This window comes from Podarcis cretensis, assembly GCF_951804945.1.
Source record: "Podarcis cretensis genome assembly, chromosome: 6".
In the NCBI taxonomy this organism is placed as follows: Eukaryota; Metazoa; Chordata; class Lepidosauria; order Squamata; family Lacertidae; genus Podarcis; species Podarcis cretensis.
Window position 1 is genome coordinate 5,327,069 of NC_137175.1, and position 14,559 is coordinate 5,341,627.

At 48.9% G+C, this 14,559-nt stretch overlaps 1 protein-coding gene across 7 annotated transcripts in view; it reads left to right on the plus strand.

Moving 5' to 3' along the window:
• The first annotated feature begins 10,941 nt into the window (after positions 1 to 10,941).
• LOC307217725 (tyrosine-protein phosphatase non-receptor type substrate 1-like) overlaps positions 10,942 to 14,559 on the plus strand; it is a 125,475-nt gene continuing 121,857 nt past the window's right edge. For 2 of the 7 annotated variants that reach the window (XM_079979501.1, XM_079979507.1), the window contains exons 1-2: positions 11,292 to 11,724; positions 12,223 to 12,313. In XM_079979501.1, coding sequence (XP_079835627.1) covers positions 12,229 to 12,313 — 85 coding nt within the window. In that variant the 5' untranslated portion in view covers positions 11,292 to 11,724; positions 12,223 to 12,228. The other 5 variants (XM_079979504.1, XM_079979506.1, XM_079979503.1 and 2 more) reach the window with 5 other exon arrangements.

Sequence of the window (14,559 nt, forward strand, 5' to 3'; positions counted from 1 at the left end):
CGGCTGTTGTCATTGTTTCCAGGGCAAATCAGCCAATTAGAAGCTGCACCTTGGTTTGCGAATGTTTTGGAAGTCGAACGGATGGTGCTGTGGATGGCACTGTGGTCTAAACCACTGAGCCTAGGGCTTGCCGATGGAAGATTGGTGGTTCGAATCCACGCAACGGGGTGAGCTCCCATTGCTCGGTCCCTGCTCCTGCCGACCTAGCAATTCGAAAGCACGTCAAAGTGCAAGTAGATAAATAGGTACCGCTCCGGCGGGAAGGTAAACGGCGTTTCTGTGCGCTGCTCTGGTTCACCAGAAGCGGCTTAGTCATGCTGGCCACATGACTTGGAAAAACTGTCTGTGGACATACATCGGCTCCCTCAGCCAGTAAAGCGAGATGAGCGCCGCAACCCCAGAGTCATTCGCGACTGGACTTAACTGTCAGGGGTCCTTTACCTTTTAGTCTAGAAACCTGCATGTTTCCTTACTCCTGGCCTCCTGTATCACACAGTCCCGTGATCCCCGTCTTTTGCGCAAAACTCTTTCACCATGGGATAAATGCCAAAACAATACAGTGGTACCTCGGGTTACTTACACTTCAGATTACAGACTCCGCTAGCCCAGAAATAATACCTTGAGTTAAGAACTTTGCTTCAGGATGAGGACAGAAATCGCGCGGCAGCAGTGGGAGGCACCATTAGTTAAAGTGGTGCTTCAGGTTAAGAACAGTTTCAGGTTAAGAATGGACCTCAAGAACGAATTAAGTACTTAACCCGAGGTACCACTGTACATTGCGAGCATAAGATGTTTGCTGTGGCTGTGCCTCTGCAATGGCTTGCCTCCTGCTAGGTCGCACACTGGCGCCCAGTCACTCGTGCCCATTTGCACAATCGCTGGGCAGTCTGTGATGGAAATCATGTATCAGGGATGCTCTGCTGGGGGGAAATCTTTCTGCCTATTCCTCTAGCCAGACAAAGCTGCCTTCTTATCTCCACATAACCAAGGAGCGAGTTGGTACCACCCAGCAAACAAGCCCCTATTAAGGACCCATGTTGTCAGATGAGCTGGAGAGATGTGTTGGCAGGATGAATGTGCCCTTTGCATCTGGGGAGGGGGGGGGGAGATTTTCTGTGCCAAACGTTTGTCTCGGTTCTAAAGTAGCAATCTTAGGTCTAACTGCTCCGAAATCACTTCTTAGATGGATCCTCGATTGTCATGCAATGCTTGCAGCACTGCCAGAACTTCAGCAAGTTTTGGGTATCAAACTTGAGACACAGAGAGAAGGAATATCTGCTGCCTGGGGATTCAGCCTGGGTGCCACAACCAACTCTGGGCTAAGGGCAGGGAGCGCAGCCATGCCTACCAAAAAAGCATCTTTGCACCAATAGGCTGGGGCTGGCCATGTGGTGTTCCTTAAAGGTAAAGGGACCCCTGACCGTTAGGTCCAGTACATGGCCAACTCTAGGGTTGTGGTGCTCATCTCGCTTTATTGGCTGAGGGAGCCAGCATACAGCTTCCGGGTCATGTGGCCAGCATGACTAAGCTGCTTCTGGTGAACCAGAGCAGCGCACGGAAATGCCATTTACCTTCCCACCGGAGCGGTACCTATTTATCTACTTGCACTTTGATGTGCTTTCGAACTGCTAGGTTGGCAGGAGCAGGGACCGAGCAACGGGAGCTCACCCCAGGGATTCAAACCGCCGACCTTCGGATCAACAAGTCCTAGGCTCTGTGCTTTATCCCACAGTGCCACCCCCCTATACAAGTTCCTGAGTTGGGCTAGTTGTTCTGAGCAGAAGTGATTTTCAGCAATGTGCATTGCAGAGGTCTGTCTCTTGCCATATGGACCTAACAGGTCCCTATGGTTGTCATCAGAGGCACTTTTCCAGCTGCCTCTTCTAATGAAAGTGCAAAAGATGGCAACAAGAGAATGGTCATTTTCCATGGTGGCTCCCAGATTTAGGTGTGCTCTCCGCAGGGAAACGTACCTGCCACCAACATTGTTAGCCTTCAGCCGCCAGGCAGAATTAGTTAAGTTATAAAGGTAAAGGTAAAGGTACCCCTGCCCGTACGGGCCAGTCTTGACAGACTCTGGGGTTGTGCGCCCATCTCACTTAAGAGGCCAGGGGCCAGCGCTGTCCGGAGACACTTCCGGGTCACGTGGCCAGCGTGACATCGCTGCATCTGGCGAGCCAGAGCCGCACACGGAAACGCCGTTTACCTTCCCGCTGGTAAGCGGTCCCTATTTATCTACTTGCACCCGGAGGTGCTTTCGAACTGCTAGGTTGGCAGGCGCTGGGACCGAGCAGTGGGAGCGCACCCCGCCGCAGGGATTCGAACCGCCGACCTTTCGATCGGCAAGTCCTAGGCGCTGAGGCTTTAACCCACAGCGCCACCTGCGTCCCTTAGTTAAGTTATAATATGGTATTATTCTGGCCTTTTAGTAGGTTGGGATTTGTCCTTTGTGTCAATAGATGAACAGTTTCACTGTTCTTGTTTCTGTCTCTGTTGTGGATTATAAATGTCTTGTAGGTTGTTCTGAATTTTAGCACTTGCACTAGCTGCTTTGAGGCTTTTTTGTGTGTGTAAAAAGCAATGAACAAATATTATTGTAACAGCAAGTACCTTCAATGCGGGCTCTCTGCTGGATGGTGTTGCTGCAGCTGTTTTGAGTGGCAATGGATGGGGGGAAATGACTCTAGGCGATCTGCTTGTTGTGAGGTCCTTTTAGCTGCAGAACCTCTTCCTTCCATTTTATTATAGAAACATAGAACTGTAGAGGAATCTCCATGGCAGACGGGCATCCAACCTCCATTTAAAAACCTCCAGTGAAGGTCCAGTGCCTTCCAAGGGTGTCTGTTTCACTGTCAGAAAGTTCACCCTAAAAAATTTAGTTGGAACTTGAATCCATTGGTTCGGGTCCTACTCTCCAGAGCAGTAGAAAACAGGCTTGCACCCTCTTCCATGGGACAGCCCTTGTGAAATATACTCGGAGTCGAGAGTGGATTTAATGCTCTTTATTCAGCTCATAGTGGTGGGGAGGAATGGAAGTTCTCCCAGAATGTCTGCTTTATATACATTATTTACACAATGGGCCCCATGTGATTGGCTAATTCCGGGATCCTCCTGTAGGCCAATCAGGTTGCGGATTCACTTCCACCTGGAGCTGGATTGGGTGGCTCCTGTGGACCAATCAGACTGCTGCATTCTGGATCCTATTGCTCTAGGACCAATCAGACTGCTGCATTCAACTCAGTACATAACACCTTGAGATATTTGAAGATGGCTGTATCTTCTCTCCAGGCTAAACATACCCAGCTTCCTCAACCCTTCCTCATAATGCTAGCAGTGGACCCCATCGCCCTCTGCTGCTGCCTCGTCATTTTCCTGTCTGTGGCTTTCAGACTTGAGACTAAGGGTCCTCCTGCTCTATGGCTCTCATCATTACAACTCTCCCAATGAGGAACATCTTGAGAGCCTGGAGGGCTTTCTAAGAGGCACACACAGCAGCCCCATCTAGCACAAACCAAAGGGATGTTGTGAAATGTGCCACTAGATATCACTGGAGTGCATGCAGGCTTCGTTACAGGGTTTCCCAGGTCCTGGAAGTGGATTTACGTGAGTGTGGTATCATGACAGTGGACACAGCTGTAGGGTGGCCTTTGAATAAACGTGTTTAAAATAAAACTTTAAAGGAAGAAGAAGTGCGCTGTTGGGTCAGGCCAAAGTCCAGCTGTTTTCCCATCAGCTAAACCAATGCCTCTGCAAAGTCTGCAGGCGAACCGGGTTAAGGGCGGTGAACCAGGTTCACATCTCCACTCCTCCACATGCAGCTGCTGGGTGACCGTGGGCTAGTCACACTTCTCTGAAGTCTCTCAGCCTCACTCACCTCACAGAGTGTTTGTTGTGGGGGACAAAGGGAAAGGAGAATGTTAGCCGCTTTGAGACTCCTTCAGGTAGTGATAAAGCGGGATATCAAATCCAGACTCTTCTTCTTCATCATCCTCAGTGAGTTTGTCTGTTGTTTGTTTAGTCATGTCTGACTCCTCATGACCCCATGGACCAGAGCACACCAGGCACTCCTGTCTTCCACTGCCTCCCACAGTTTGGTCAAACTCATGCTGGTAGCTACAAGAACACTATCCAACCATCTCATCCTCTGTCATCCCCTTCTCCTTGTGCCCTCCATTTTCCCCAACATCAGGGTCTTTTCCAGGGAGGCTTCTCTTCTCATCAGGTGGCCAAAGTATTGGAGCCTCAGCTTCACGATCTGTCCTTCCAGTGAGCACTCAGGGCTGATTTCCTTCAGAATGGATAGGTTTGATCTTCTTGCAGTCCATGGGACTCTCAAGAGTCTCCTCCAGCACCATAATTCAAAAGCATCAATTCTTCAGTGATCAGCCTTCTTTATGGTCCAGCTCTCACTTCCATACATCACTACTGGGAAAACCATGGCTTTAACTATATGGACCTTTGTTGGCAAGGTGATGTCTCTGCTTAGAGTTTGTCTAAGCCTCCTTAAAAGCCATCCAGGTTGGGGGCCACCACTGGGTTTTGTGTGAGCGAATTCCATAGTTTCAGCTATGTGCTTTGTGGAGAACTTTGTTCTGCCTGGCCCAAATCGCCCAACACTCAGCTTCATCGGATGGCTCCCAAATTCCAGTGTCTTGCTTGATGGAATGATGGTCTGATGCCCCTGGACTTTCACACTTGAACACAAGGAGCGCAGTGTTTGCTGAATCGCCCCGTGGCTCATGCAGTCTGACATCCTGCAAACAACATTCCCCAGTGGGACACCACCCACAGACTTCTCAAGACAGAAGTGTCTGAAAGTGGTTTCTCAAAAGTTTTTTTTTTATAAAAAAAACCAACCCACTGGCAAGAAAGGGAAGGGGAAGCAGAAGAGGGGAAATGAGGGTAGCTCAGGCAGCTAGTGTGGAGTGGCTGAGGGTGAACAAATTGAACTTGAATCCTGGAAAGATGAAGGCCTTGTGGGTGGGTGGTTCCAGAACAGGTCAACTGCCTGTTCTGGAAGGGGTTGAACTCTCCTCTGGTGGAGCAGCTATGCTGTTAGGAGGGTACTTATTGATGATCCATCTCTATCACTAGAGGGCCAAGTGGCCTCAGTCCTGTATACCTGAAGGAGCGTCTCCACCCCCATCTTTCTTTCTTTTTTTTAAAATAATATTTATTACTTTTAAAGCTTACAGAAAAGAAAAGGAAGAAAAAAGACAAAAGAACAAAAAAAGAACAAAAAAGAGAAAAAAACAATACAAAACATAAACAATACAAAACACAACCTTAACACATTAAACTAAACCAAACAAAACAAAAACAATTTAAAAACATACATCATACCTTTTCCATATTCTATCTTTCATTCCCTTGTATCATTGACCTCCTCTCACCTCCCTCTTTGTATTCCACTTCCATTAATTGTTTCAGCAATTCCTTTCCATCTTTCTCTATTTTCTATCCTATAAATGTCTTAACATATTTTTAATCTTATTTCCATTAAAATTAGTATACTTATTTAAGCTTAACTCCTTATAGCATTTCAGCTAAAGCCATAAAATTTCCTTCCAACATTTTTCTATCACTCATTAATTTTACAATATTTCTATATATAGACTTTAAATTTCCAATCTTCTTCCACCATCTCCTTTCCCCAGTCTCGGACTCTACCAGCCACTTCCGTCAACTCCATATAGTCCATCAACATGGAGATCTTATGTCCGAGGCTCTTAACTCTTTTCCATGTCCCTTCTGCCAGTCTTCTTCATATTCTTTGATGCTGAAGAGCAGATCTCGGGGAAACTCCAATCCAACGATACTTCCTTCTCGACAGGTTAGCCAGATTTCCATAATTAAAACTAGGATCCATAAAGTATTTCCGGGCATGTTTCTAAATTCCTCCAAATCCAAAGGCCCTCAGAACTCCAATCTCCTCCTGACCCAAGTCCATATTCCAAAAGTCAGTTAATCCCTGCATAGAGGGATCTTTCCAACTTTCCTTTTCTAGTCCAGGCCAGGCTCCGATCTTCAAAATCTGACTTTTTCTAGTCTCAATCATAAAGGGCCTCAACTTGTAATCCTCAATTTGCCTCTGTAAGGCTAAGGTTCCCCCTTGTATTACTTTAGGTTCGACAACAGCAACTTTCTCCTTCTCCTTTTCAGCAATTTGTCCTGTTGAAATAGATTTCTGTGCCAAATCCTGAATAATTTCTGTATTGGTGCTCACTTTTGATTCCAAAATGTCAATTTTAGTAGTCATAGCATCCATCTTTTTATGAAGCTGTTCCAACAAGTGGCTTATCTTAGAAAATGCAGTCCATAAGGCTTCTCCTGTCGACATTCTTGAATATCCAAGGTCAATCTCTAGTTCTCACATTTCTTATCAAGCAGCTGGAGATTTCCCAGCTCCACTCTTGTAACAGTTTCAAAAGCTCCCTCTAGAGGGGAACAGTCTCCACTTGTATCAATCTTTTCCAACACAGATCAAAAAGTAAAAATAGTTTCAATTTTCAGATACTTTTCCTCCCTTTTAAACGCAGAAGCGGACAATGGAAACAATATATTTCTCTTATTTAACTGACTGTCAACATCCGTTCTCTTCGCTGTCAATGAACTCTCCCGAAACGTCAATCACTGGGAGCCCGTTCCCAGGTTCAGAGCAGTGGTAATTTAATTTTAATCACTCTCTCCTGCAGGATACACAGTCCAAAATTTCCCCCCTCTTCTCCTGCTTCCAAGGGGGGTCTAATAATTTCAATCGATGGAAGTTTAATCCTTTCTGAGACCTTAACTTGTAAGCTCTTTGCTTCAGTCTATTTACAAAAGGGGAAGGCGGACTTCCTGTTTTGAATCTTCCCCGTTCAATGCCAAATTAAGATACTTAAAGATCCAATTTTCCGTTTTACTCACGGGTTGTTGTTTAAAATCCAATTGTCCACAAGAAAAAGTCAGCGCTCTCCGGCAACAGCAATGCGGCTTCACTCCGTGAAAGAAGCGGTCGATTCAAAGCACCGTGCCGCTCACCCCACATCACTCCGGATCCCCAAAACAGGGTTTCCCCGCGAGTAGGGGAGGCGCAAAAGGTGCCATCCGAATCCCAGATTCACAAGCTTCTTCCGCCTGTGATTTCAATGGGTCTCCGCCTTTGCCATGGCGGTTCAGACCCAACTTTCCACAGAGCAAGTTCCTCCCGATCGGAGGAGCTCCGCCATTGCTGGGGGCGCCAACCCGGAAGTTCCTCCACCCCCATCTTTCAGCCAGGACACTGAGGTCTAGCTCCGAGGGCCTTCTGGTGGTTCCCTTGTTGCGAGAAGCCAAGCTACAGGGAACCGGGCAGAGGGCCTTCTCGGTAGTGGCATCCGCCCTGTGGAACGCCCTCCCACCAGATGTCAAAGAGAACAACTACTACCAGACTTTTAGAAGACATCTGAAGGCAGCCCTGTTTAGGGAAGTTTTTAATGTTTGATGGTCTATTGTATTTTAATATTCTGTTGGAAGCCACCCAGAGTGGCTGGGGAAACCCAGTCAGATTGGCAGGTTATAAATAATAAATTATTTTATTACTATTATTATTATTTGCAGCCAGAAGTGCCTTTTTACCAGCTCCAACTAGTAAATTAGAGGTGACCATTCCTGGACCATGACAGCCTGACCACAGTGGCTCATGGACTGGCAACCCCAAGGCTTGATTACTGTTCCATGCTTTATACGGGGCTGCCCTTGCATCTGGTCCAGAAGCTTTCAACTAGTGCAGAATGCAGCAGCCAGGTGGCTCACAGGAGCAGATTCCTGGCAACGTGTTACTCTGGACTGTCTGATCCATTGTGCTCCACCTCGATCCCTGGGGAGTTCCACTTCTGGTAGTTCCCCATGTGGCTCGGTGGGCCTTCACCAGGGACGGAGCTCTTGGTGCAGCATGCCCTGTCCTGTGGAATTCCCTGCCAGTAGAGCATTTCAGCAAAAACCACCCCTCCCTTCCCTCTGACAGTGTCTGAAAACTATATTGTTTAGGCCTTTGCAACATGAATTTTCTCTTTGTAGCTATTTGGCATTTATTGATGTTTTTACGAATGCTTTCTGCTGGTTTTATTCTTTCATGTTGCACAGTGCCTTGATATATATATTGTTTTGAAAGTGTAAATATGTAAATGCATAATCTTGGTCAGTATTTTTACACTAACTGGCAGCGGCTCTCAGACAAGGAGATGCTAACAGGAGATGCTGGGGATCAAACCTGGGGTGCTCTGCTGCTGCTTTGAAGCAGTGTGTCTGCACTAAGGAGGTTAGAGAGACCCACCAAGTGCCACTGACCTCCTTTGACTACTAGCTCTGTGCCTGGGGCAGAAGGAAGTGGGGGGGGGACAGGCTGACAGGAGGAAGTGATGTCAAAAATGAAAGTTGCAGGCCCCTAAGCTCGTGAACGAAGTCTTGTGGGCAGAGCACAGGAGCAGAGATGTTTGCAGCCTTGGAAGCCATAAGATGCTTCAAAAACCCATTGCTCTGATCTTGGAAGGAGATGGAGATGTAAATTTGTACACTAAACTGCGTAAAGGAGCAGATTGATGTATGCAAGGAAGGGGCATACATGTATGGCCTAGCACTGCATGAAGTGGGGAGATGGTGCAAAGGCTGTGAATTTGGGGGAGGCAGCTTCTCAGAGACAGGTGACTGGGAACTGTGGGGTACAGACTTAGAGGTTTTGGTCTGGTCCACTAGGGCTCCTTTTATATTACTCTTGCAATAAAAATAGGCGTCGGAGGAAAAGGTTAGGAACGCCCACTGCTTGGGTCCTTAAAGGTAAAGGGACCCCTGACCATTAGGTCCAGTCACAGATGACTCTGGGCTTGCAGCACTCATCTTGCTTTACTGGCCGAGGGAGCCGGCGTACAGCTTCCAAGTCATGTGGCCAGCATGACTAAGTCGCTTCTGGCAAACCAGAGCAGCACACGGAAACGCCGTTTACCTTCCCACCAGAGTGGTACCTATTTATCTTTGACTTGCTTTCAAACTGCTAGGTTGGCAGGAGCAGGGACCGAGCAACGGGAGCTCACCCCGTCGCGGTTATTCGAACCGCCGACCTTCTGATCAGCAAGCCCTGATGATTTATTCACCGGGAACCAAATTCCAAAAGTTGCATTTATTTACTTAAAGAAACACGCTACTTTGGCTTTTGAATATATTCTTGGACCTGTGGTTCCTGATTCTCTATTGAAACGGGGGGGGGGGGGGAGAGAGATTAAAGATGTTGGTCAGGTTAGCCTGGACAGTTTGGTCTCTACCCCCCTCATCCTTCTCCAAGACGCACGAGGGTCTGGCTGCAGTTGCTTCTTTCCTATATTCTGTACATGATCAGGTCACTCTCCTCCCCAACCCCGAACCCCCGTTTCCAAGTCTGAAGCTTAGCATCTAAAGCAGGTTCCTAAAAGTTTAGCTCGGTACTTGCGGGGAGAGAGGCACTGTCCTATGAAGACTATGGGTGTGGTGTTCAGCTACATTTTACTGAAATGAATGAGCATGGCTAAATGGGGTCCATTCATTTCCACAGGTCTCCTCTGTGCAGTTGAATACCACCCTATGCCAGACACAGGCTCATAGCTGTCAACTTTTCCCTTTTCTTGCGAGGAATCCTATTTGGAATAAGTGAATTTCCCTTTTTAAAAAAGGGAAAAGTTGACAGCTATGCAGGCTGTACAGTCATACCAGTTTGCCGTAAGGTAAGGTGCCCCGACCATTAGGTCCAGTCGTGGCCAACTCTGGGGTTGCGGCACTCATCTCGCTTTATTGGCTGAGGGAGCCGGCGTGCAGCTTCCGGGTCATGTGGCCAGCATAACTAAGCCGCTTCTGGTGAACCAGAGCAGTGCACGGAAACGCCATTTACCTTCCTGCCAGAGCGGTACCTATTTATCTACTTGCACTTTGATGTGCTTTCAAAGTGCTAGGTTGGCAGGAGCAGGGACCGAGCAACGGGAGCTCACCCCGTCACGGGGATGTGAACCGCCGACCTTCTGATCGGCAATGATCGGCAAGTCGTAGGCTCTGTGGTTTAACCCACAGCACCACCCGTGTCCCTGCAGGCTGCCTTACCTTACCTAAAAAGAGATGATATGCATTTTGCGAACAGAAGCCCAGATCCATTCCCCAGCACTTTCCAGCAGAAAGGAGCCTAGATAGGAGGGCTGGTGGAGAGCTTTCCCTGCCTAAGTCCTTGGGAGGCCCCTCCCTCAGCGCAGTAGAAGACCCTACTAAGCTAGAGAGGTTTGGTTCAGGACCCAATCTTCAAAGGTAGCTCCCTCTCGTCTTGTTCAGGAATAAATATCTATTAGCCCCTCTCTCCTCCTCCCTGGAATGAAATCCTTCCTGATTTCTGTGCTTCCTGTTTATTTCCTGTCACCATCATCAGCTCACCTCCTTCCTGCATCTCTTGTCTGAGAGTCCCATCCTAATTCCCCGGGCAGGCTTTCCATTCATTTCACCGAAGCTTTTATCAGCTTTCTCTCTCTCTCTTGTATTTTCCTTGGGGAAGAGTTGGAGTGGTAGCTGGGAATGCAAGAGGAGCAGGGCGGGGGGGGGGGGTAGGTTGGTGGAGGAGAGGAGAGAGAGTTCTCAGACGGAAGCACTTTGCAGAACCCAGACTTTGTGCAACAGGGAGTCTCCAATTCTCCCACTGACCCCTCCCTCCCGGTCTCATTTTCAGCCTTCTTTTGAAAGCCTGGGGAGAAGAGCCCAGGAGCGTTTTTCAGGAGACAAAGCTGCCTCCCTTTGCAAAGGGAAGGGGAGGGGAGGAAGCCTCTGAATTCTCCCAGCCCACCTTAAGAAAAACAATGTGTGGCTGATTCCAGGCAGGCAGGGGTGACCTTACAAAACACAGAAAAAGCAAGTTGGCTTGGAGCGAGCCAGGCAGGCAGTCGTAGTGGTACAGCCTCCCTTGTGCTCTTTCTACCCACCCACCCCCTTCAGCCTTTTCTTCCGATCGCCTCTGTCCAGCTTGCTTTGTGAAAAGCTAGCTGGGGGGGAGAGAGAGAACTAGGACTGCGTGGAGCCGTTCCCAAAAAGCTGGCTTGCCTACTAGAGAGAGAGAGAGAGAGAGAAGGGGGGGGGGGGGGAGACGACTCTTTCTTTTCTCCTGAACTGGTACATTGTTGAAAAAAACAGAGCCCCATCAATGCTAGGCAACGGGAGGAGGGTGGGATGTCTCTGAACCACCAGCAGCAGAGAGCAAGAAGGCGCTGCAGAGAGACACAAGCAGACTGACAAGCGCAGCTAGGCAGGGTCCAAGGGCTGCAAAGGTGACACAGAAGAGCCCACCTCCCTTGTGTCCGCGGGGGGGGGGTCCTCTCTTTTCCCCTTTTCCTGCAGATTCTGCCGCCCCGTCTCCTCCTGGCATTGCAGCTTGGGGAGGCGTGCAAACCCCAGCCCCGTTCCGAGGAAATGTTTTTCCTCCGCAAAAAAAGGGGAATAAAAACATCTCCCCTTCTTCTGGTTTCTTGTGACTCTTAAGGTTTCCTAGTGCGACTGGTGGAAAGGCCTGGAAGAGGAGGAGGAGGAGGAGGAACAGGGAAGGGAGGGGGGCACCCCAGCAGCCTTGGCATGTGACTGCCTGCCTGAGCAAAAAGTGGCGATTTTCTTTTTTCCGCCGGTCCCGGGGCGAGCGAGGAGCGAATTCTCGTGGTGCGCGCGTGTGTCTGCGTGTCTGGGGCGCTGCGCGCTGCAGCGGATGCTGGCCAGGTGAGTCTGTGCCCGGCTGCGTGGCTGTGTTTGCGTACGTGCTTTACCAGGCACCCGGGAAAGGATGTTGTTGCACAGTTCCCCCCCCCCCACGATGCGCCTTCCTCCCGTCTCCCTGCCGCTTTCCCCGCCGCTGCCCTGATGTCCTCTCCGTAAAATATTAATTTCCCTTTAACCGTTTTTAGCTGGGAATGGTTCAGGAGGAAGGAGATGGAGGGAGGGGGGGCAGAGAACTCCTGATTTCATCGGCTCTGGAAAATAGGTTGGATTTGGGCTCTCCCCCACCCCCACCCTGCCGATGTCTGTAGACGAGGAAGTAAGGTTGGTTTCCTCATTTTGGGGATGGAGTGATGCGGGGGTTTGTTTTCTTCATCTTCCTTGGCTTCGTCTGCCCTTCTCTCAAAGAGAGAGAGAGACAGAGAGAGAAAGCCGCTAGAAGCGCCCTCTGATTTCCTCTTCATGAAACTCTCTTTCCTTTTTTCCCCTTCTTCCCTCCAGTAGCAAATGACCATGGACGCTCCCGGGCTTTCTTCCAGAGCTTTGCTGACCTGTCTCCTGCCTCCCCTGCTGCTGTTCTGTAGCTGGTCAGGTAAGAAGAGCTTGTTTCCTTTTCCATCCAGAGCATCTTCTGCTAAAGGACATGTCTGGGTTTTGACTTTGATCTGTTCGCCCCCCCCCCCCTTTCTCCTTGCAAAAACCAGTTGTCTGGTCTTGGAATCGTCTTTGGTTGTCGCAGCTCCTCAACAGAGCAAAAGGACGGATTTGTGTTTTTGTTCTTATTTGGTTTAAGGGAGCATTTGCAGGGCTGATGAGTTTGTTAGGAAAAAGACCTTGATCCCTCTCCTTCCTTGCAAGATCCCCCTCCCCCCCCTCCAAACACCACCTACGTACTGTTTCTATCTACAGTTGTGCCAGGGCACGCTCAGGAAATGTTCCCTAAAAAGCCGGAGATATGCAAAGGCTTCCGAATGATATAATGTTGAGCTCGGTTCGTGAAGGTGGTGGTACTGTTGCAGAAGGCGCTGAGTCCGCCTGGCATTTGGCTGGCATGCACAATGAGGTGCCTGAGGAGAGGAGAGGAGAGCTTCGGAGATTAGATGGGCATCTTGTGACTTCACTGCCTGTCTGCTTGCAGAGTGAGGAGGTTGTGCTGCTGGTGATGTGATTTAGCACTTGTGTCGCTTTTTAAAGACTCGAAAGCACCTGCCGTCTCCTTACAACAGTCCTATAAGGCGGGGCAGCATTGTCCCAGTGTGGTTTATATGGACTGTGTTTAGCAACAAGTATGTGTGTGTATGCATGCAAACAATTCTACCTTCATAAATCCCTGAACTGCTCAAGTCTTTCATACTTCGAGAGATCATCTCTTATGTTTGCTGCAAACTTGGGTTCGTTGGCAAAGCCCTCTCTGGAATGTGGCTTGACCTATTGCCAAAGGCAGAAGATGTTCCAGTGGTTTAGTCTTCGCTAAACCTCTTTTTCACCAGAGGGTCACCAAAGTCTGGGCTCGGGGGCATCTCTCTGGAGGCTGTGGGCAACTCGTCTGCTCCAGCAGGTGTTGAGTGATGGAGACAGCGGGAGCTCTGCGTGTTCGTGTATCTTTATCCCATTTATATTATTGACTTGCTGGCTGTTTTACCTGAAGGGATGGAAACTGCACGTTGCAAGGCACTGCTTCTCAGCTTGAACAGCTCTCTTTTGCTCTAGGAACTGTTCCTTGAAGTCAGTTGCTCTTCCCATTTTACAGATGGACGCTGGTAGGTTGAAAAGGGTGTGTCGTGAACACCCCACTGCCACCACCACCCTGGAATTATGTATTCTCAGCCCAGCTGCCTTAGATCCTGACCTGCCAATATTTTGGGGGCAACACTGTATAATGCCAACAGCACTCCCCTTTTTAGATTTTGATTCTTAGAAAGGGATAGTTACAAAATACAGCCCTGCACCTTGAAGATGACCTCCAGCTCTTCCAGGAGAATCAAAATGCATTTGTGCATGCTATCAAAACCTCTCTCTAAGCCTCAGCCTCTCATCCTTACAATGGGAATACTGGTCTGGCTTTGATGTGGCACTTGTAATGGCAGGTTAATTGGAGAGCTGGCTACGATCCAGCTGGCTGTGTACTGCAACAATTGCCCAAAGGCAAGAGGATATCCTATACATCCCCAGCATGTCCTTGCCCAACCTTTTTTCTTGGAAAGTTTTCAAAAAGGAGGTTCTGCTGCCTCCCTGGCTTCCTGATAGGTGCCTATCCAACCTTCGCTAATTGCCATCGTAGGCAGCTTCATTCTGTGGCTTAAATGCAGCTTAAAAGTTACATTTTTGGTTAAACTGTAGGGAGGGAGAGAATACATAGAGACTTGCCTTATATGAAGATCATAGGTCCATAGTATGGCAAGGCTGGTAGAGCAGAAGACCCTTAATGCCAGGGTCGTGGGTTCAAGCCCTGGCACAAAATGATTCCTGCATTGTAGGGGGTTGGACTAGATGACCCTGGGAACCCCTTCCAACTCGACAGTTCTGTGATTCTATGAAGCTCAGTATCCTCTGACTGGCAGCCTCTTTCCGGGGTTTCAGACAAGAGACATTCCCAGCCCTAACTGCAGATGCCAGGGATCAAGACTGTTGTCCTCTGCATGCAAAGCAGATGCTATACTGCCGAACCAAGGCCCTATGCAAACAGAGAAAGCAGCTTATGCAGAATGCCGCTTCGTGTAGCTCACTCAGTACCATCTACACTCCCCAGGGTTTCAGGCAGAAGCCATTCCCGGCCCTACCTGGAGATGCCCGAAACCAAATCTGAGACCGTCTGCTTGCAGATGTTCAAGTGCAAAG